Consider the following 24,098-nt stretch of genomic DNA (forward strand, 5'->3'; position numbering starts at 1 on the left):
AATAATGCAAATCGATACTATTAGTGTCCCCGATACACATTAAGAGTTAAGAAATGAAAATGAAATGCTGAAGTTTTACGTCCCACTTTTCTGCACCATGTGGATTAATGAAGACGGTAAAAAAATAGAGAATCCCTTCACAATCCATTGAAAGAAATGTTTAAAAAAACTCTAGTACTAGAAAGTATTCGCCATATAGATCGTCATGAAATGTTCCCATTATAAAGTGGTCATGATCGCTAAACAAATGATACAAATTAATGTTCATAAAATGCCCTAAATTTCACCATGAAATGATAATACATTACCAAATGTTTCCAATGTAATGTATATGTGATTATGTGGAAGTCTTTGGAAAAATTTCAGGAAGGATAAAAAGGAATTGTAAAGAAATTTTATACTCTTGCATTGAGGACACCGATAGCATAGAAAAATGGATTGGCGCAATACAAATTGATGCTATCTGTGTCCCCAACACATACAAAAATACAGAAAAACCTCTTTACAATTCGATTAACAAGGCGTGTGATATTGCGAAATGATCATCATAATTCATGATATAGAAATTAATCTTAAATGAGTACAAAAATACATGCATGAAAATCTGTGGTTTTAGTGATTAAGTGATATAAAACCCATTTTGAACTTAAATTAATGAAAAATATTAACAAAAATTGGGACAAAATGTTTGCAAATGATCAAAAAAAATTCTTTAACTTTGGTTAAATTAAACTTTTAAAACAAAACAAGAGAATTCACCAGTCATTCGAATTGCGTCCCTCGTCGTCTGAACCAACACCCTGGTGATAACACACGTCACAAAATACCAATTTATTCCAATACAGACACGTCGGTGTCAATGTTCATTCCCAAAAGAGACATTTAAGTAGAAATACTGATAATGCCCTCTTGTAAACGACGTTTCAATAAATTACACTTCATGATAAAACCAAAAGGAGCTGAAATCTTCATGAAGAAAGCCATCTAGGACCCGTTTTAAAAAGATTGGCCTCATGTGAGGGGTTCATCTATTCAAACTTTCATCCTAAAAGTTTTGTTCTTTTGAAGCAGGGACAATCTGATTGAATTAATATTCTAAAATGAAGCATATTTTTTAATTAATTCATCATCACATTTGATTAATTCATCATCACATTTGATTAATTCATCATCACATTTGATTAATTCAGCATCACTTTTGATTAATTCAATATCACTTTTGATTAATTCAGCATCGCTTTTATTAATTCAGCACCGCTTTTATTAATTCAGCATCGCTTTTATTAATTCAGCATCGCTTTTAATTGGTTCAGCATGGCTTCTGATTCATTTTGATTCTGCCTTGAACACCTGTCGTAACACTATATCTCAGTACACGTATTGTCTTCATAGTTTTTATTAATATCTCGGAACTGTCGGCTGATAGTACAAATGTCCACGCCATCTTGGTCGTCTGTTGGCGCGCAAAACTCCGACAAACCACGTGACACAGCATCGGGTGGTATAAAAGAGAAATTTCCATAACTCATAGTTTCACCAACATCAGGGGCAGTAACTCTTGACTGACCATCATCAAAAATACTCGGTGGGTAAAAACCGAACTCGTCAGTGGATTCTCGGTCGGATTTCTGAGATGTGCTTCTACTTCGGGATATATCATGTTCGTCATATCCAGAATCCTGTCGTTCTGTTTCACGCCTATAAGCATCTCCGAACCGTTCGGAAAACCACAAAACGTCACTCTTCTCAAATCGTCCTGCTTTTAATATGGCATTTTCAAGATCAGCTTTACAGCTACTTTCAGGCACGTCGGTAAACACGTCTTTAAGATCAAGTGGAATATAGGAATTAGCCTGCAACTGGTGGATGTAACGGATCAGATTGGGTAACTGTTGAAGCAATTCAAAATTAATTCGGAAATCGGACAAATAAAATTCTTTCGGTGTGTAATAGAAGGACACGGTAAGGAATTTATCTGTATCTAAGCGATTACCACCGTTGGTACCCATAGCAGCAGTGGTTCTTGAAACACCTTTATGGACATTCTCCAGTTGCCTGTTTTCCTTCAATATCTCAGCCAGCACCTCCGGAAATAAATTAGCAGAGTCAGTTAACACTTTATAATTATAACTCTCATTACTGATGGACGCCTTCAATAGCTTATAGCTCACCTCGGAATTCACCACAAGAACGTAATCAGCCTTGTCCAGACTCTTATGCAGCCAGCCTCTCCACGAGTCAGAACCGATCTGTTTGATCTCCCACGGAGGGTAGATAACTCGACACTGGCATTTGTCTTTCAAGAAGATCACTAACTGTTTCACGACATCCAGATGATGCGCGTGATCGTCTGCGCTTAACACAAACACCGTCTTCTCTCTGATGGCCGCTTCTGGAAGAGATTGTAGAATCGTGTAATATATAATTAGGTTGTGTACTTATCTTTAAATCCCACTACCCCAGTGATATTACGACGTTTCAGTTTAAGCAAGACAAACGCTCAAAAAAAAAAAAAACGAAGTTGCTCTTCAATATAATGTTAACGACTTGTTTAAACAAATATACTTGATGTTGCAGTTAGTTAGTGAAGGATCGACCAATCACTGGCATTCTAATTTTACTAAGAAAAAACTCCTATAAAAGACCTGTAGACCTCGAAATATGTCTACAGAGAGTACAATGGTCGACCCTTGGTAGCCGCGTTTACACTGCCATACAAATTAGCCCACATAATTTGTGGCTGTTTAAACGCGGCTATAAAACGATCCCCAAACGACTGAGCTATGCGCTTTAAACACACAAAATATTACAAACCTCTAAACTGGTCAAACGAACTCTTTTCTTGTAAACTTGCAGGATCATCATCACCTGAAATACAACGGTATCTAATGATATTCTACGGCCTGACGAAACATGTCGCCCTAAATAAGCAACAATTGCATAAAAAAACGGTGTCAAATCTTTTAGCAAGAAAGAAAGAAAAAATGAATGAATGAATTGAATGAATCGTACCTCCTTTTCTGCATTTTAACATGTAATACAAAAGAGCAGCCGTTCCAAGAGCGAATATAATCGTCAAACCCACAGCTAGACCGATCGTCAACGGGTCGTTATCTTTTGATTTGTTAACCTCTCCAATGTTGGGACCAGTTATACCAGGTAGGCCGTTAGGAGTTTCAGACGATTCGGGAGATGGTGATGTTTCATCTAAATCTCTATCTGATGTTGATGTCGAGGTTGGGGATGATGTTGTCGTCGGTACATCTGAAAATAAACAATTCCAATGAAAAAATACTTTACGCCCTTCTTTTCTTCATCAGATTGGGTTAATGACGACAGTTGTTGCTAGGAAGTGTGCGATGAGGAAATATTGTTCACTTGAATACAATGTTAATGCGTTACAACGATCTAAGATTACATTACAACTTCGTTCCTTTTTTATACCCTATGACGTTATTTTCGTATAAATCTTTGCTAACAATAACGAAATGTGAGCAATGCCTTCACCCCTCCCTGAAAACATTCTGACAACCGACCAATTCCATTACTACCCCTCCGGATAATTTACTTGCCCCCGAACAGTCAATAATAGCTTGCAAGGGGCCTGTTGTGGGATATGGAAACTCGCGCTATTCCTCAATTTGTTATTAACAATTGGCAAATGAGTGTTATATACATTCTTGCTGACGGTTATCAACAGTATTATGGCGTTAATGGTAACCACAAGTCGAAACAGAGTAAAGCAAATATTCCGACTTGTAATGCGACTGTAATATTCATGTTAAATTCTTACCTGGTGCCGTGACATTAAACTGCGGAGTTAAAACAGAACCGCATCTCATCTCACAATATTTTTCGTTCATAGCGTCTATTACATAACACTGGCAATTATCATCATCATTCCGATGTTGATCTTTAGGTTCAATCTGAAACATGACGTAACGTAAAATTTGTAATGTAGATCTAAACATAAGTGTGACGTCATAACAAAATGTAATGTAACGTAAACATCGACATAAGCGAAACGTCGTAACCTCGTCACATAATGTAACGTAGCATAATGTAACGTAATGTAGACATTATTGTAATAAGCGTAACGTCGTAACATAATATAACGCTACCAACATTTTAACTATGCTCTTTTTCGGCTTATACAAACACCTTACTGCCACGCCAATAGAAACAGGGGTCTATAGGGGGAGGGAGGGAGGTGCACTGGATGAATTCCGATAACCGACCAATTCCACTCCTGCAATAAAACATCATACACCATTTGCATTGTCCCTCCGAACAATCAAATCTGGCTACGGGTGTGCCTACTGCTTTATTTTTTTGCTCTGCATCTTATTGGGCCCAAAATATGCTGAGCAAAGTAATGATATTTAACTATTTATCAATGGAAACCATCAAGAACTTACATCTAGAATGTATTGGCCAGTCGGTATATTATAAAATGTAACCTCGGCATGTGGTGAATTCTGTACCTAAAAAATAACCGAATATAATTAAAGAGTCTGGAGGTAACTCTAATAGTCGACAATCCGCTTCAATGCTGAAAGAGCTACCCCCTACTATTCTAGGACAGACAGTGTCTCAAATCGACACAAATTATATCCAGTTTACACACGGTCTGACAGTCCCTCTCCGCCTCAGCAATTCCGAGCAACGAGTTCTTACATCCCCCACCCCCTCGGTCCAGTGGCGTTTCTATGAAACATCAGGTGAGGGGGGCAAGCCGGGGCCACACAATTTTTCAGGGGAGGGCACAGGCTTACATTCACATTCACATTTACCGCCCCCACGGAGAAACGCCCGTTTCGGTCCCTCCACATAATGAGTTTTAAAAACGCCGCCATTTATTCAGGACATTTTTAATTATTTCAGGGAGATATTCAACAATTATAAAATCCTAATGGAATGGAAGAGAAGGGACCTGGTTGATATCAGTCTCCATGTATATACTTACACGTACGAAATCCTTGGATTGTATCAGACCAGAAGTTTTAGGATTTTTCAGACCAATCTCAAAATGTGTGAAACTAAATCCCGGGTAATTGAAGCTCAGCGTGACGTTGTTGTCATTAAATTGTAATTTTGTTGAAGTTGTCCACTTGATAGAATCCTTCGTGGGTCCTGAAACAGTGAAAGTACAAAAACGTTGGTTTATATTTTGGATTGTTCATAGTTCTAGTCCTGGAGGATACCCCATATATAGCAATACAATGAACTTTGATTCGCCAGTAGTCGCTTCAATGATATTGATTCAATTAATTTGTCGTCAATGTCCCCCATACACGATTGTCTTTCTCGTAAATTAATTGGCGAACAAATTTATCGTGTATAGGGGCCCTAAGAGTTCTGGTTGTTTATTGGTCACATAACATTCTATCAATAAATAAACAAAGTACAAACAATCCGAACTGCAAAACCAAACCCAAAACAACATAATGGCAAAACATTGGTAGAAGCTTAATAAGATATTTTTAGCTGAGCTAATCAGTAATAGTGTTCTCAGCGAAATTCTAGCCTTTAAATCGGGAATTATCTGCGTTTGAATGTTAAAATGACTCGTCAATTTAAGATACTTTGTGATATATAGAAAGGACATCTATAGAAATTGTGAGTAAAATTCCTAATTTGAAGTATTTTTAAGGGGATTATGTGATTTCCGTACATTTCTAGTACTTCAAGACTAAAATTAACCCCCCAAAATGGAACACTTGTCCTTTTAAATGACATTTAGAAATAGATAGAACATTAAATAAATAACACTAATATAGATATACTACTCCTTTCTTTAATTCTATCAACGTTTCGATTCATTAGATTTGTGCTTGATAAAGATTCCTGTATGTGTTTCGAAACGTTGCAAAAATTAAAGAAAGGAGTATTATATCTATAATATATAATTATTTATTTAATCAGTTATATTACCAACATAAAAAATTACATTTTTGATGCTTTGAAATTTGTTTGTCGCTATCATAGATCGCGACTTGCGTTTACAATTGATGGTGTATGTCGACATTGAGAATGAATTAGTCGACGTTATTTGAGAGTTTGTCAATAGTTTGATTGGAATTTGAAACCTTGTTCAATCAACTACAACCATTACACTTTTTATCTTCAATTTGTTTGTATCAATAATTCACGCCAAAATATCAATTTACTGTAGAAGGAAGTAACTGAACATAACAGAGTTTGGCAGGTTTGGTCCTCTGTGTAAATATAATGTTTGAAGTCATGCTACATATTCAATATATCGCAGTCTGGAGAGAGAAAGCGGATGTTGGGAAAATGACGAGGAAGTGACACCATATTTCATCTGTTATTATCATACATTAACTCAGTAAAACCATCTGGTGGCCTCAAAACAAAACAAAATCAAAATTATTTTTAAATTTATTTTAAAAGAATTGTAAAAAAGTTTAAAAAGTTTTTATGTGTATCGGGACACTGTCAACATCAATTTCCACCATTTTATTTCACTAATTGCCAATTATGATTGTATGACATACGGTCATTCGCGATTAGTGACCTCATTAAACACTTATTGCAGGAACCACACAGTTCTGGTTGAAAATTGGAATGATGGAAATTGATGCTATCAGTGTCCCCGATACACATATTTTTTTTTAGAAAACCTCATTCTAATCAATATCTTTTAAGAGATATTCTGTAAAAATTGTTATAATTCCGTTTTGATAAGGAAAATACTATTCATTAATTTTATCAAAAATTTCGTTCTAATTTTCTGTACCTCACTGTAATTAGTATGATAAAACAGGGTTTTACGCTTTTTCAAATTAGCGCCATACAATCGATCAGCTATTACAGATGAGATATTTTTTTGATTAAAAGTGGAATATCTCGCTGATTGTTTTTCTTTTTCCATTTATCTGCGAATATTTGACGTATACACACAATAGATTTCTATCGATTTCAATTAAAAGGTGATTTTTACACGAGACAATAAAATAACAACTATATAATTGAAACACTAATGTGTTTTCTCTCGTTTGGTGTAATATTCCTCTATGGCACCATTCTTCAAAGCCTGGCAGACGATATGGTTCCGTTTATATCAAATCACTAACACAATCGTCATATAGATATCACTCGATATCAAACATAGATAGACAAAATTCAACGACCATTTCCACACCCATATACCTGTCAGTATTTGATGTTTACTGTTTAGAATGATCAGAAGTAGCCATTAACATAGGCCCCATCAGAAACTATGCTTGATTCTTAAATGGAAATATTACACACGAACATAGTTCACAACCATTTTGAATCTCTTCCTCGACTAAATAAGTCGAATTTTGCAGAAGAGTTATAATGTTTCAACTGAGCTTCTATATCACATTCAAAGATTTAGAAATAGTTTTATTTGTAATGTTAAGGCTTTATTGAAACATTGTAGCCTTTTTAAAAATTCGACTTATTACGTCGAGATATGTTCGAGTGTGAAGAAACACACGTAGTTTCGTATGCAAAGGTCCTAAAGGAAAGACAAAATTCATTTCGTCTTACAGACGAAGATTTCGATTTCCCAATCAAGGACACAAATTGACCTAAAATGACCCCTTGATGGAAATCAAATATTCAAATTTGAGTATTTCTCGTCGCAATAGTAAATCAAAACAGACTTTCTTCGTCGTACTTTGTAACCAATCAGAACAGTAGCAAGAAGAATGTGTCTCAGGTAATCCGGTTTAAAATTAAGGTCAAGAAGCCGGAAGGGCGAGGTTTAACAATTTTAGATACTACACGTACGAGATTAAGACGTTGACCTTCAAGGTTATCTTCTCTACATATCATTGTCACCCTTTTCTACATTCTAATGCTCTAAATCTAGAAGCAGACCATACATACTCTGTTCGAAACACCTGATGATACTCCTCTTTTGAGGAGCTCACTACTACGCAACTTTTACTCTCGATTTTGCTATGCTTTGGATGAGATTTTGATTGACGGAATTGTCTTGCTTGTATGGATTTTTATCAAAGACCCTGATCTGAAAGACTTCAACTTTTTACATTGAAAAAAGCTCAAACTCACGTGCAAGTAAAATTAAAATGGACGTACTGAAAATTTGAGATGGTTAGAAGTTTCATGTACAATGTACAGTGTGCGACGTAAAGTGTAGTTGTAGGTCAAAACGTACATCGGTGCATCTTCAAAATGTCAAGTTATTACGAACTTCGTCTTATGCAATGACTGCAATAGTCACCTTTCTTGTATCATGAAATTTTGTTACTGAAGTAATTTGAATGGATTGTACGCTAGCAAATACAGCCAATCAAGGTCCTCGACAGAACGCCTTAACACAAAGTCAAAATGTTTAAATCCTTTCTGTCAAGGGCTCTAATTGGTGGGATTCGCTAGCGTACAATCCAATCAAATCGCTGCATAACGTGATACTAGAATGGTGGCTATCGCAAGATATAAGACGAAGTTCGCGCAATAGCTTGATATTGTGAAGATGGGTGAAAGGGTACATAAATTCTAGCCAACTAGAACAGTAGCAGGAAGGACTTGGCACAGGTAGTCCGGTTTAAAATTTAAGTCAAGATGCATCTGAAGATCGAAATTGCCCAATATTATATACAGGATTGAAACCTCTTCAAAACTAAAATAAAGTAGGTTTGTTTACAACAAAATTCCACAAATTGAACCCCTTTAATCTTATATCCGATTGCCTTATAACAACTTTATTAAACTAGTATTTGTCCTCGGTGTCATCTGTTACTCTTACTAAAAATCGTCAACACTCAGTAAAACTCTAGACTTTAGACCACAGGTTTTCAACTCTTTTTGTTTCTATTATCCCTTTCAGGATACTGGATCAATTGCATCACTTTGATACAACTATAATCAAAATACCCAACATAAGTTTAAAATATATCATTAATATTAAGGAGTAAAGGTGGATGATGCGTCAGACAGAGTATACTTACTCTTCTAGACATATGATACCATTATACAATACTTATTATTGATATACAGTGGAGCCGCCTTTTTCCGGTTGCCGATAATCCAGAAACCCCGATATCCGCTTACTGGGAACGGAATAATTACTATGTATTTTCGTTAAACCGCACGATTTTATCGGGAACTGGAATGTGCGGATAAACGAGGCTCCACTGTACTTCCTCATGCGAACAACTCATTGGCTGCTACTAATATTTTGCCAGTTTGTTGTTTAAGATTTCGGGTTTCGTGTTGCGGTTTAGATGGTGAGTACTTTGGTTTTTCTATTTTTATCATTGTAACAATTTCTCACATAAGCTGTTGATGCATTATTTCCGAGAGGTTTAGCCCAGAAACAGCTGGTTGAAAGATGACAAGATTGTACCATTGTTCTTCCTCATTTCTTTATAATCATAATGCCCGATTCAAGTATTATTTCCGGAAATTTATAAATCAGTCAACAACAGTTCGAAGAGATACAGGATTGAAACGTTGATTTACTTCCTGGTGTCAATTCCGTAGACCATTGTAGTTCATGATTTACCTACGTCTTAAATGTTTAACAAAAGCTTTCTTGTCATCGTCGAAATTCCCGCATATCATATTGGGTTTACAATTTTCTACACCTAATTCGTTCTTATTCCAATTTTTAACAAAGTTTTTACTCCATTTGAGGTGTTCCTACTTTTTGATGGAATGTTGGAATTGAGTTAGACAAATTCTTGTAGACAACACCGAATCGATTTGATTTTAAGGCACTAGAGTTGTCATTTGTTGTGTAAATGTAATAGACGAGGTACGGTGTCTGGTGCGATTCCGATGTGGGATTATCAATACAGTAGAAAATATAGGAAGCTAATACACGAGGTAGGGAACAATTTGCGCCTTCTATTTTATACTGTACCGATAATCCCGCACCGTACTGGACATTACATCGGGCACAGCTTTGGACGGAGCATTGAACACGACACCAGATACCACACCGGACACCGTACCTCGACTATTACCACCTTAACACAACAGTTAGATAGATATATAATTTAGTTGAATATCTCGCAGCATCCTGCCTTTACATCTTAAACATTGATTCTTTCCAAGATCAAAAACTTTATAACATCTCGGTACTCATTTTCTTATTTTCTGGATTAATTTTAACCCTAGGTATATTTGAAGGTCTCTCTTTAAATAAGAATTTATGATAACTGACTTACCGTTATTGGAGGCACCGTTGATATTTCTATAATGATGCTTTACTAATCTTCCATCAGTCAGCGTTCTCGGCAGAGAAAACAACTTCAAATGATAATACGTAGAGGAAATATTCAAATCTTTCTCATATTCAAATGTCACCTAGAATTAAGACAGATCTATTTAAACATTAAAAATAAACCAAAAAAAAAAAAGAACATTCCCTGTTAATATTGCCTGTATAGGTCTTTGATTAACACGCGCTTGTTTCTATAAAGATTAAAAAGAGGTTTCTATCCCATGTATGTGTGTATCACATTATGACACAATTACTGCACAAGATATCTATTGGCTTAGATGGATTTTGAAATACAGAGGTCTTAACTAATATATTACAAGAATAATTGGTGGCAAACATGGAATCTTTACTTTACACGGTCATGTCCATAGGGACAAACATAGATACCATAGTGACATGGTCTTGTCTAACATTCAGCCCATGGGGACAAACATAGATACCATAGTGACATGGTCTTGTCTAACATTCAGCCCATGGGGACAAACATATTTACCATAGTGACATGGTCCTGTCTAACATTCAACCCGAAGAGACAAACATGGATACCATAGTGACATGGTCCTGTCTAACATTCAACCCGAAGAGACAAACATGGATACCATAGTGACATGGTCCTGTCTAACATTCAACCCGAAGAGACAAACATGGATACCATAGTGACATGGTCCTGTCTAACATTCAACCCGAAGAGACAAACATGGATACCATATATAATATGGAAACAAACAAACAAACAAACAAAAAAACAAACAGGCGTTTCAAAGTCAAACTACCTTATATGTATTTATTCTGAAGGTTAAAATATAATACATAATAATATGTTTTCGATTTTATAATATATGTGGGTCTTCGCCTCGTTGTGTTGAACCAGCTAGCCCTTTTAATATTTCATTTAATGCGTTCGATTATTTTATAGGTCAGGAGGAACAAATTTAAAATATTATACTGATTGTCCTACCCTATAACTACTATGTATTGAATTTTAATATCAATAGATCAAAAACGCGGACGAAATATACAAATAAGAGGTGTTTAAATATTTTGAAATACTATACTACTTAAAGGTGGGATCTAATACTTATATGAATAGAATGAAGAGTTGTTCTAATGAGTTGGAAAAATACCAGTTTGTCTCACAAGTCCATTATTAATTCATAATTAGCTAAATTAGAAGAGAATTACCAGCCATGTAATTATCAATTAGCAGAATTCCAATAAGTCTTTTTTTTTGTTTCTCCAGTGTTTGTACATATATGGATATTAATGATTGATTAAAACTCTCAATTATATACAATAAGAAAATAATGATAATTCAATAGAAACACCAAATATTTGTTAAATTTGACAATAAATAACAAGGGAACCCATCTTTAAAATGAGCAAAGATACTCCTACTGCCTGTTTGTGTATAGAAATTTTAACTTCATTTTAAGTGGTAGAATTTCTTTAAGATCAGCTTTGTTTTATCCCTTTCTCCGATAATAAACATGTATATTATCGAAACGTTGTGTTCCATAAGATCAAGGCTGGAATAGCGTTTCATGTCTTGGCCTCTAATAGGGACTAGATATTGAAACACAAAATTAATATTCTACCCAATTTCCTTTTATAGACCTTAGTACCAAAATTTTATCTGTAGTCGACTGTGGTCCCAAGATTGAGGGTACAAATAGGGGGCAGACTGACTCAATGGGGGGACAAATGCTGAGGCTGAATTCAAATTTTGTGGGGAAATTGAACCCCACCCCCCCGCCTCTCATCTCCTCCTGTACCCCGCCAATGTTGGCAAGTATTTCTAAATTTGCCAAACGTGGACATTTTGTATAGCTTTCTCTATCGTGAACTAAAGGTGCCCTCACACCACAGAAATCAACAGTTTTGTATGGATGCGGATAATGCATCGTTCAAAACCGCTATTCTTATTTGCAACCATGCGCAACCGTTGATCACTATGGGAGTGAGTGTACCTTTATAGATAAATATTTTACAATAAAAGAAGATTTATTTGCCAAAAGCGTAACTCTTTTATTATGTTGAAGATTGTCGAGTATAGGCATGTCTTGTGTATATTGTATTTTACGAACTGTACTTGAAATGTTGTGTAAGTGTCAAGTGTAGAGAAAGTAAGGTTGTGTCATTTGAAACATTCTGGCCTCAATTCAATGTTTTGAAACCAGTTTGTACATGTAAAATGATTTATTAAATATCTTCGATCTATTATGATTAAAATCAAAATGGTCAAAATTCGCCTTGCCAATACTACCACCTCCAGCCCAGCCCCAGATTAATATCATTTTTTACATTATTTAATAGTTCTTATTACTACTTTATTGTTTCTTCCAATGAGCTGAATTTTCACCTCGGCACGTGCTTTCTTAGTTTCAATTATAGACTGTTGTTACAACTAGGCCTACTCTTACCCAGCTACGAAATACAGCGGCTCAACTACCATTGGGCCAGTGCTTCTATAGGCCTACGAGAGGATTTTCTACTACACCTGCAAAAGAAGTGTGTTTTCTTGTGACTTTGGTAAATGCTATAAGGACTATCTCCCACAACAACCAATAATACATGCATATCAACTCTTGGGTATTTATGACCCAAACTAGTATATAGGTACTTATTGTATAATAAATAATAGAGGCCTAAAGTGAAAGTACATTTGTAAATTTGTATTGTTGTCAATTTTATTAGATTACACCTGAACGAGTCCTTTTACACTTTTATTATCAAAATATTGTTATTGCAATAACAAATAACAGATCTGTGCCAACAAAATATTGAACATAACAAAATCAATTTGGAAATTGATAGTGCAGTTAGTTTATAAAAAATACAGGACTCGAGGTACAACTCAAGGGTGAACTCAGAGTCATTATCCATTGATAGTGAAGTTCTGTAGCATATCAACATGTCTTAACATGGCGTCATTTGCTTGGTTACGTTACAAATGGTGGCTATGGGTTATAATCTCGGTCGGCATATATAAGTCCAATGACCTTGAATAAGTCACCTTCGTTCATTATTCCAGTCGAACCAGGGTACGGATAATTCGGGATAGATTAATGCCAAAAGATTTGGCCAAGGACCAGCTGGTAGAAAGTGTCCCTAATTATGAACCTAATAGTTGTTTCTTGTTTACCCATTTACACACATGTCGTCAATTAAACCAAAGACTAATTTGTCTCTATTTGTCTACACTGACTCTATACTGGCTAAAGTCTAAATGCGTAAAAAATGAGATAAGGTATGACTGAACACTCAAAATACATGTATTTTATCTTTTATCAATAATTCAATATTTCATTTGTCATTATTTGTATTATACTGTCAATCTAGAGGAGTACCCTGCACTAATTTAACTCTACAATAAAAGAATTTGGAGTTCAAAAACAGCAAATCTTTATTTTTGTACTTGTCGTTAATACTTGTAAAATTTGAAGCAATTACTAATACAAAATTTAAAATATTTGCAATTACTTAAAAGGATCTTAAAGAGGTTTTCGAAAGTTTTATGTCTATTGGGGAGACTGATAGCATCGATTTGCGCCATTTCAATTTTCAATTAGACATCTCTGGTTTTTGTAATTCCTCTAAAATTTATCCTTTTATGACGACACTATCACTTGAATTTAACACCCTCAAAAACCAATTTTTGCAAATTTTGCTCATTATCTGTATAATACGAACAGACGCCAGGCTGTTGGTCTGATAAGGGCTATATTTTTCTACAAATACAGCTGCATAAACATAAACTTGAAAAAAAAAATGAAATGGGCGTAACAATGGCAGAACAAGGAATGACCTCAATATAATTATTATATTATGGAATATGAAAAAAAAAACGTCTAACGAAATCATATTTGAATTTGAATAATGGTGGTTTTAAGAATCAAAAAGACAGATGAGATTCGGTCTCTTATCTTTCTGAGGAATACAGATAATACATTTAACATGGGTGTTATCTGTATACATAATAACCAGTATTGACCTAGTAACAGACTGATAGATAACATCATATCCTTCGTTTCCCATACTTGACATGTTATTATTTGCTTAACTCTTGTATTCAATTAGCGATTATTATCTATATATACGTTCTCCGAGAACTGAGAAGTGATATAGGCCTATAATATGTGGGGTTTAACGTCCTACTACTTTTCTGCACCATATAGTTTCAAGAAGAACAATATGTAATATTATACGAGCGCTATGTAAATGTTATACAAATACTCCCCATACAATGGCGGCACTAGTCTATTGGATATAGGGGATACAAATAAAGGGCAGAGTGCGGAGGGGGAGCGGCTACTGTCAGGGTTGAGATTCCAAAACGCACCGATCACAATTGGATGTACAATATATTTCATAACGGCATGGACAATTGGTTTACTTGTATGAAATGAAATGAAATGAAATGAAATGAAATGAAATAAAGTGAGTTTTACGTCCTGCTATTGTGGACCTAATTGCTAATAAATATGGGCAACACCATGCAGTGTGCAATAAGGGTAATTTTGTCAGAACAGCTGCATTACCCTACTCTTTTTCAATTTCCAAATTTCGAGGGATCTTTAACGTGCGATTAACGAATATGACTAATGTATTGAGTGAAATAAACTGTAGGTCTATTACTTACATTCCAATCTGAAGACGTAAACTCAGCCCCTGTCAGCTGGAACATGGTACAGAAATCAGACGTGGAACAGGATTGTCCAGCCACACACACCCCATCTACCATAAACCCTTTTAAATTCTTGACGGCGTTAGCTGGAAGAGAAAACAGGTGAATTTTTAAAGGCCATGGATTTAAAGGATCAAATTTCGACGGTGAGTTGTGAAGACTATAACTGGTGAACCTGTTCTTTGAATGAATAATCCGAGACACTAGTACAAATAGATCTGACTTAGGTTCTCATCAATTCGTCCCCCGGTGGGACTAGGGTGTCAGGGGGTATGACCAACTGGTGTAGGAGAAAAATTTATTTATTTATAACATATTTCTAGCGTGTTTCACATAAACAGGTTCTTGTGGAGGCGCGGTAATTACAAAATGATTACAATGTTAAAGAAAAGGGTTGTGTTGCTTGATTAAAATTTACTGCTATATCTGAAGCGCGGGCAATCTCAGATATTTCGCCCCCCTTCGGACGTTAACATGGCTCTGCCAATGACCACGGTCCATCTATCTACTCATGAGAGGGTGCAGTGAAAACGAAGATGCTCGACGCCAAATGAATTAAATGTATTATACCATGAACGTATTTAGAAACGTTTTTTCTATCACAATTGTTCCAAATATGGTTTGCAAACGGCTTTTGAAAGTCTCCCTTTAACAAAACATGGCTGAAAAGAACTCATAAGAATAGGATGCTATCAAAACTTCTGAAAAATAGTTCCGATGTATTAGCTTACTTACAAGATATGGGTAGGTTCCAGGATAGACGTAGTCTTGGTATATACCAGGTAACTTCAGAAATATTTCGTATATTCCTCTTCACATCAGATTCAAAATTCTTAGCAGATTCAATCGCTCCGGTGTCCTCGTCGACTATAGGAAGGTTGGCATTATTGGGTATGCGACAATCTAGATAAATAAATAAACTCAAATTCAACTTGCTCAGTGACTCGATTACTTAAGACCCCATTCTCCCTTGTTGATACCAGCAGTACTGGATTTTAGTATCATCAACAATATCGCCATACTGGGTATCGGAGTCTAAGAAATGTTTTCAAGAAGATCCGGCTTTCACCAAGATTTTACAGGTTTATTACATAATTACATTTCATATACATTCTTTTAAATATTATTCCTTTAAAATCTTGAGTTTTATTCCAGTTAAATTAAATTGAAACAGACGGGGAGAACAAAATGAAACAAATCCCCTCACCTGCTGCTGGGATGGTGTATTCTACACAGGAAATGTCAGTTCTCTACAAAAAACAAAACAGATTGTTAACATCATTCAGCATGTTGTCGATTGAAGGTGTGAAGACTTTCTAAAGCATCAGCCGTGGAATCATTTCCGGGAGAGCGGAGGGATTCGAACCTACGACACCGATAATCACCTACCAGGCAAACAATCTAATTCGATACCTGCTAAGCTACGATAATCCATTGTCTTATACACATTACATTGGCGTTACCCTATTGGCTAAAACAGCCAATGATATATTAGTTTTTATAAAGATTGTGAAGTAAATTAGGTTTGTCCATCCCAATATAATAGACTGAGCAATTTTGGCTTATTAACTTCATTTGGTTATAACTTTCTCCATATCATTCAGTTGTTTTTTTCTATAATATAATAATCTTTCAATGACATTTAGAAGTAGATAAATGAGGGTTAGGGAGCTGTAGAAATCAGCTTTGACGTTTTTTTATTTATTTATATATATAATATACTTCTTGTTCTGTCTTCTATCATTATCATTTCATGTTTGATAAATATTTCTGTATGTGTGAAATGAAACGTTGTATAAATTAAAGAAAGGTGTAGTTTATCTATAATGGTGTTTTTATTTATTTAATATAAAATGAATATTTCAAAATATTCGTCAGAAGTCAGCGCATCCTTTAAAACATTAAAAATCGTCCAAATTAGTTCATGGACTAGGGAATTGCTGAAACATTTAGCTTGAGTCCAAAAGTGTAGGATAGTTGCCTCAGGAATGATTTAGCAATTTCATTCATTAAATATCTTCAATGGTCTATACTTATCTAGAACACTGATTCTATTGCTAAGAATGTTGGAATTTTCCCAACCTATGAATCATGGAATATAGAATAGAACCATTTTGACTTGACACTTATAAGTTTTACACGTGGGAGTTGTTATATAATCAAAATGACTAATATTACCTTGTTTTCATTTTATATATAAAATATTACTGTTAAAATAGTGCTCAATACATCAATTATAGAGTGATATAGAAATACCACTGTTAAAATAATGCTCAATACATCAATTATAGAGTGATATAGAAATACCACTGTTAAAATAGTGCTCAATACATCAATTATAGAGTGATATAGAAATACCACTGTTAAAATAGTGCTCAATACATCAATTATAGAGCGATATAGAAATACCACTGTTAAAATAGTGCTCAATACATCAATTGTAGAGTGATATAGAAATACCACTGTTAAAATATTGCTCAATACATCAATTATAGAGTGATATAGAAATACCACTGTTAATATAGTGCTCAATACATCAATTATAGAGTGATATAGAAATACCACTGTTAAAATAGTACTCAATACATCAATTGTAGAGTGATATAGAAATACCACTGTTAAAATATTGCTCAATACATCAATTGTAGAGCGATATAGAAATACCACTGTTAAAATAGTGTCAAAAAGACGAGTCGTTTGAGATATCATTGAAGGAATTATGAGATTTTCGTTAGTACTTCTGAAGGCTATTTACATATATTCAAGATTCAAATCGACCCCCTAAAATAACACACCTGTCCCTTTAAGGCAAATCAATGTAGGTATTTGTATGTATGGTATTCTGATATAACTATTAAAGATATGAATCCTTATCAAGGGCAATGATTCATCCATTTTGTTCAACTGTCGGGGTATAATATATGGGAGTTAAAATCCCAGGGGTGAGGTATGATATCATAAGGCTATGAAGTATATTAAAAGGGCTTCAACGAAATGAATTGTGTATGATACGTTTTATCGTTTATGAGATTACATAACACTTGTGTATAGTTAAATATAGGGGCTGAATCGCACCTGCATACTCTTGACATAATCAGACAGTACATTGCATATACCTTCAATTTAATATCATATAAAAACCAACACTCCTTAATAAACAAACAATACATGACTGGTAGAGCGATACATTAGTTAAATATCTTAATTTATTCGTTTAATATTCATGTCAAATATCATGGACACAAAAATATGTTTTTTAATCTAGGAGTGGGATACGAAGTGTGACCAAAAAAGAAACTCAATCGCTCATGAGAATTCATTGTGAGCCATAAAAATTTCTCGATTTCCATTTTTTTTTAAATTTGAATTTAGTGTTTAGCTCGCAGGTATTCCTTCTTTCTTAAAATACATCATAATAAATAAACATATCGATATTAAAATACAAACATTGAGATATTTAAATTTGAAAGTTCAAATGCAGTACACTGTCATCAGGAATATAATAATACTTCTAGATAATATATTACTTTCAACGTTTCAATGTGGTTCTCACACTGTCATTAGGAATATAATAATACTTCTAGATAATATATTACTTTCAACGTTTCAATGTGGTTCTCACACTGTCATTAGGAATATAATGATACTTCTAGAATATCTATTACTTTCAACGTTTCAATGTGGTTCTCACACTGTCATTAGGAATATAATGATACTTCTAGAATATCTATTACTTTCAACGTTTCAATGTGATTCTCACACTGTCATCAGGAATATAATAATACTTCTAGAATATTTAATACTTTCAACGTTTCAATGTGGTTCTCACACTGTCATCAGGAATATAATAATACCTCTAGAATATTTAATACTTTCAATGTTTCAATGTGGTTCTCACACTGTCATCAGGAATATAATAATACTTCTAGAATATTTAATACTTTCAACGTTTCAATGTGGTTCTCACACTGTCATCAGGAATATAATAATACTTCTAGAATATTTAATACTTTCAACGTTTCAATGTGGTTCTCACACTGTCATCAGGAATATAATGATACTTCTAGAATATTTAATACTTTCAATGTTTCAATGTGGTTCTCACACTGTCATCAGGAATATAATAATACTTCTAGAATATTTAATACTTTCAACGTTTCAATGTGGTTCTCACACTGTCATCAGGAATATAATGATACTTCTAGAATATTTAATACTTTCAACGTTTCAATCATTCATTAAATGCTCATTTAGTATTTTAATAGTATCTATTAATAATTAATTTTTTAACCATTTTTCTTTCCAATCCGCCATTTAAAGACAAAAACCACAATAAATAAGTCACCGGGAAAGTTGAATGTTGACAAAATCAAGGACACGTGTTAAGAATGTCACATTAAAACAAGCAGGATTTAAACGAAATATTAGTAAGGGTAAACAAACACTCAATATTTCTCTTAGATTGAAATCAGAATGTGAAAAACTTCAAAACATTATTCATTTCTCAAAACAACTCGAAACAAATCCATTTTTAAAATGATCAAAAAATCACTATGGGGTGTGTTAGGAATAGAGTATATATATATATATATATATCAGATGGCCGAGTAAAACAATAGATTGATACTATTATATTTAGAAGATCGTATTGAATCGGTACTACCAGATCATAATAAGTCTTTTTTTTTCATTATTTGGAAAATACTAACTGAACTTAATTTAACAGGACTTTAAAATATATAGTTCTAACCTCATGACCTTGGCCCGCGCTTTTATGAAGATTCTTTTCGCATATCATCCTTACGCAAACAATTTCCTTTTCCGAAAAATTCATAAAGTATCAAGGCTAAGACTATAATATTTTCATCTCATATTTACATATTGATATAGTCATCATGATATTAGTAAACTTTAGGTTATTAATTTTATTGTAGACGAATTGAAAGTCATATTTCCATTCTACAAACAGATACAGACATGCGGAATTGATATCGATTGTTTTGTCAACTGATCCAGGCTAGCCGAGGACTAATTTACATCAACACAAAGCAATATTAACATTGCCATTGAAACAAACACGTTTTGAATATTGCCTCAATAGAATAAGCGTGTGTATTTTGCAAGCTGGTGATTCCATTGAATTTTTAAAATTACACAACACTGTAGGTCTGTGTTTATCTTTTGTTAAGAAAAAGTAATAATCAGTTAAAACAGGTAGTGATAGTCATACCATAATCATTTAATAATTCAAAATCAATTAAATTTGGCTGCCGACAAGTTTCACCAGATCAGCAAACCTGTCGTAAACTCGTCCGTCACTCCATCTTAAGATTTCTCCTTCTATTAGCGACAAAACAGGGATCAATGTTAGCAATGTCGAAATTAGTCGGACAGATTCGCAATTCATTTGACCAATCGTATCTTAGTCTCAGAAACGGCATTTGGAACAGTGTGCACAGCTCACCGTCGAAATTTGAGCCATCAAATCCGTGTTTGAAAGTTAAAAAGACGACTCGCCATTTCTTGACACTGTCATATATATAGTTTGTGGTATTTTTGAAGGGGTTTTTGTACAATTCCTTTTCTTAAAAACTCAGATCAACCCCCGATAATGGCGAACTTGTATCTTTAAGTGCATTGAAAGGTTTACACTATTAACTGTGTGAACTCTGATAACAGACGAATTAAATTACACGTTTAACAATAAATGGCTACATGGATTCCCCGAAAATGACAACAAGTTTACAATCAAAAAAGAATTTAAACAGTTTTTGCTGGATGGGTTTTCTTATAAGGATAATAATTTTATAAATCTAAACACGCGTTTAACAGTATTTGCTGCGTAGATTCTCAAAAAATGATAACAAATTTACGAATCAAACGCTTTAACATTATTAGCTAAATGAATTTTCGGAAGAATATCAAGTTGAAGAAACCACTGGAGAATGGATTCAATGTCGCATAAAGTCGCATAAGCGACTGGGTATCGTGGGTTCGAATCCTCCACAAGACAAGACACTAATACTGATATCACTGCCAGTGCTTTCTATAGACTCTTTATTTTACTTGAGACAGATTACAGCCCCGTCGACAGAAATGAATGTGCTTGGGCTCAGATTTTGAACTCAAAACGTATCGAAATCTATATCTGTACAATATTGTACAAAGACACTGTGAATGAATCAGTCTCTGCTGAACTGAAGAAGGTTTTGCTGGGGCTTAATTCTGTCTTGCTGGGGCGCAGCCCCCACGGACCCCACCCTAACGACGGGACTGGGACAGAATTAGGTTTATTACAAAGTGACATGGCCCTGTCTAACATTCAATCCATAGGGACAACCATAGACTATACAATATATTATATCAAAACAAACAGAGAAATACGCATAATGACATGATTTTACAAAAAATATCGATGAACAATTTTGAATAAAAATATACTAATAGGTACATATAAACATGATGTAGATAAACCAATTTAACGATGACGTCACAAACCCCAAATTCCACTGTCATGCCATCCTACTCGCGGCTTATTAAAAAGTGATTAATGATGTCATTGATGTAAATAACTAATTTTACGAACCTCTTTTCCATTCTGTATTATCTTTAATGTACAGTTACTGGCTGATTGGACTAAGCACTCCATTCCACAAACCAACAGCACTATTCCGCGGACTGTCTTCGAATCCCACATAATTACAGGAATACTTAATTAACTCATTAATTATCCTCGGCTAATTACGTTAATCCTTATGGATCATTTTAAACATGACCGATTATATCGCCCCATTTTATACAAGTCTTTCTTCCGATATAACCAACTTCATAAACACTAGTAGAATAAATCCGGTTGAATTGGGGTCAAAGTTTACTCGATACGGCCCTGTTTCATTCATACAATTATCTATATGAGTGACACGCGTATAGCCGTTGGTGGTTTATTTATAGAGGCCAATCAAATACGACAATTTGACGACGTGAGTACTCTTCAGTATGTACTTTCAAACAATCAAACAGGAACATATGTATGTATCTATATACCTACATTCTAAGAAATGGGTATGGAGGTTATAGTTGAAAGGTCAAATCGGGTCACCAAAATATAGAGTTGCTATTATTGCGAAACATTAGTCATGTTTGTTTGTTTTTTATGATATAAAAGTGGGGCCTATTTTTCTTCTCTTCATTGAACGAGTTTCTTTAGATCCTTTGTTATTTTGACTTGACTATGATAAAACGAAAATTGCCTTGATAAAAACAACTGAGTAAATAAACAATACATAGCATGGTATCGGTGCATGTTAGACAATATATATAATTATAGTAAAGGGGCTGTAAAGAGGTTTTCTAAACCTTTTATAAGTGTCGGGGACATTGATATCATCGATTTGAAGTATTCTATTTGTGAGAAGATCCTGCAATTATTGAATGGCTAAAAGGACTGTAAAGAGGTTTTCTTAACTTAACTTAAAGTGTCGGGGGAATTGATATCATCGATTTGAAGTATTGTATTTGTCAGATGTCTGTGGTTCCTGCAATTATAGAAATATTTAACGAATCATGTCATTATCACAAATTCTGTTACAAATATCTCAAAGCTTAAACCGTTACTTTTAGCTATACTTCATAAAAGTTTACTTTAAGTTGAATTGCAAGACCGACAGGCGTCTGATTGAAAATTGGAATGGTGCAAAAGGATGCTATCAGTGTCCGCAATGCACATATAAAGTAAAACAAAAAATCCCTACATTCCCTTTAAAGCAACTCATCCTGCAGATATTGTTTATACATTTATATACCAAGCCCAATAGGGTGCAGACAATTTGGACCCTCTTTTCAATTCTATTATACTTCACCTCCCACGGGCTTGACTAGAGTGCTTTGGTCTCAGTCTACTTAATTTAATAAATAATTCGTGGCGACGAATAATTTGTTATTCGTATCATAAATCTGACTAACAAATATTTAATTTTGGATTTTTACGGGGAATCCCCTTCGATTTAAAATTGCGACTGGGAATTAAACATAAGACCCGTTGTACAAACTTACAAACGAGTTGCACCTTTAAAAAAATGAGACTGGGGTGCAAAAGAAAAAGCTCTTCCACTGTAGAATCTAGGTGCGTCATCTCCACGGGTGAATCGTGCACGGACACCGCTAGCATCGATTTGCATCATGAAACGGAACGGAGTGACAATTCAACTAAAACTATACGTTTTATGACGTAGCTATATCGTTAAGACTCTTAGTTAGTATTAGTAGCTTTTGTGAGAGTGAGGTCAAAGAACGATTAGTTTTAGTGGAATTGTAGGAACCACAGACGTCTGACTGAAATTGGAGTGGTGAATATTATAGAGGATATCAGTGTCTCCGATACGATAAGTTTTTACTTCTTTACAATCCTTTTAATAAGGTGTCAAACACCCTTTTTTTACCCCTGTTAAAAACTCGGGAATATTAAAATATAATGCATTTTTATTGCATCAGTATGTTGAAAGATCAAATTACATAATTTAAATCATTTTATACAATACTTATTAAAAATTAAATTTAGTTTGTATATAATACCTATTGAGAATGTTCATTCAAGCTTTACGCATATTTAAACCACTTAAATGTCTGTATTGAAAGAATTCTTTTTCTTTATGTTCTTTGTTAACTCTGTTAACTGCGCAGGTTTTATTTTGGTCATATGTTATGGTTTAAAATTGGGCGCTATCGGATTAAAATTCCATGGAACGCAATTTAAAGAAGAATTTCGACAGATCATGGATGGCAAGTGTAAGAACCCATAGACAAAACACGAAATGAAAACTTTTTTTAATCAGAGAAAGAAAGAACAAACTATATTTTACAAGAATAACAACTTCTGTTCATAGTTAAAGATCCTTTTTACCAGCTGGTCCTTGGTCAAATCTTATGGCATTGATCTTTCCCGGATTATCAGATTAGCATAAGGTATTCCTCAAAGATTTTGGAATGGAAATCAAGAACAGAGTTTTGAAGAATGTCCTTGGGCTTGCCCATCAACATTATGAAAATGAACTTTGTGTTCAACTACTGATCCAAAAATGTCATTGATCGTCCCAGCCTTGTCCTCTGTTCGAGTCTAGGAACCCGTGTTTATTCAAGTCCGTCACACGAAATATGGTTTCCGAGCAGGAT

General features: G+C 34.4%; 1 protein-coding gene across 1 annotated transcript; it reads right to left on the reverse strand.

Annotated features, from left to right (window-relative positions):
* Window positions 1–1,361: 1,361 nt before the first annotated feature.
* On the reverse strand, window positions 1,362–21,627 carry LOTGIDRAFT_157849 (hypothetical protein; the record flags this gene model as incomplete). Its single annotated transcript, XM_009050443.1, has 11 exons — window positions 1,362–2,392; window positions 2,815–2,868; window positions 3,013–3,264; window positions 3,794–3,926; window positions 4,419–4,484; window positions 4,967–5,133; window positions 10,191–10,329; window positions 14,886–15,016; window positions 15,666–15,833; window positions 16,138–16,180; window positions 21,517–21,627. The coding sequence occupies 11 exons, from the start codon at window positions 21,625–21,627 to the stop codon at window positions 1,362–1,364; spliced, it is 2,295 nt and encodes a 764-aa protein (XP_009048691.1).
* Between the last annotated feature and the right edge of the window lie 2,471 nt (window positions 21,628–24,098).

This window comes from Lottia gigantea (genome assembly GCF_000327385.1).
Source record: "Lottia gigantea unplaced genomic scaffold LOTGIsca_15, whole genome shotgun sequence".
Classification (NCBI taxonomy): Eukaryota; Metazoa; Mollusca; class Gastropoda; family Lottiidae; genus Lottia; species Lottia gigantea.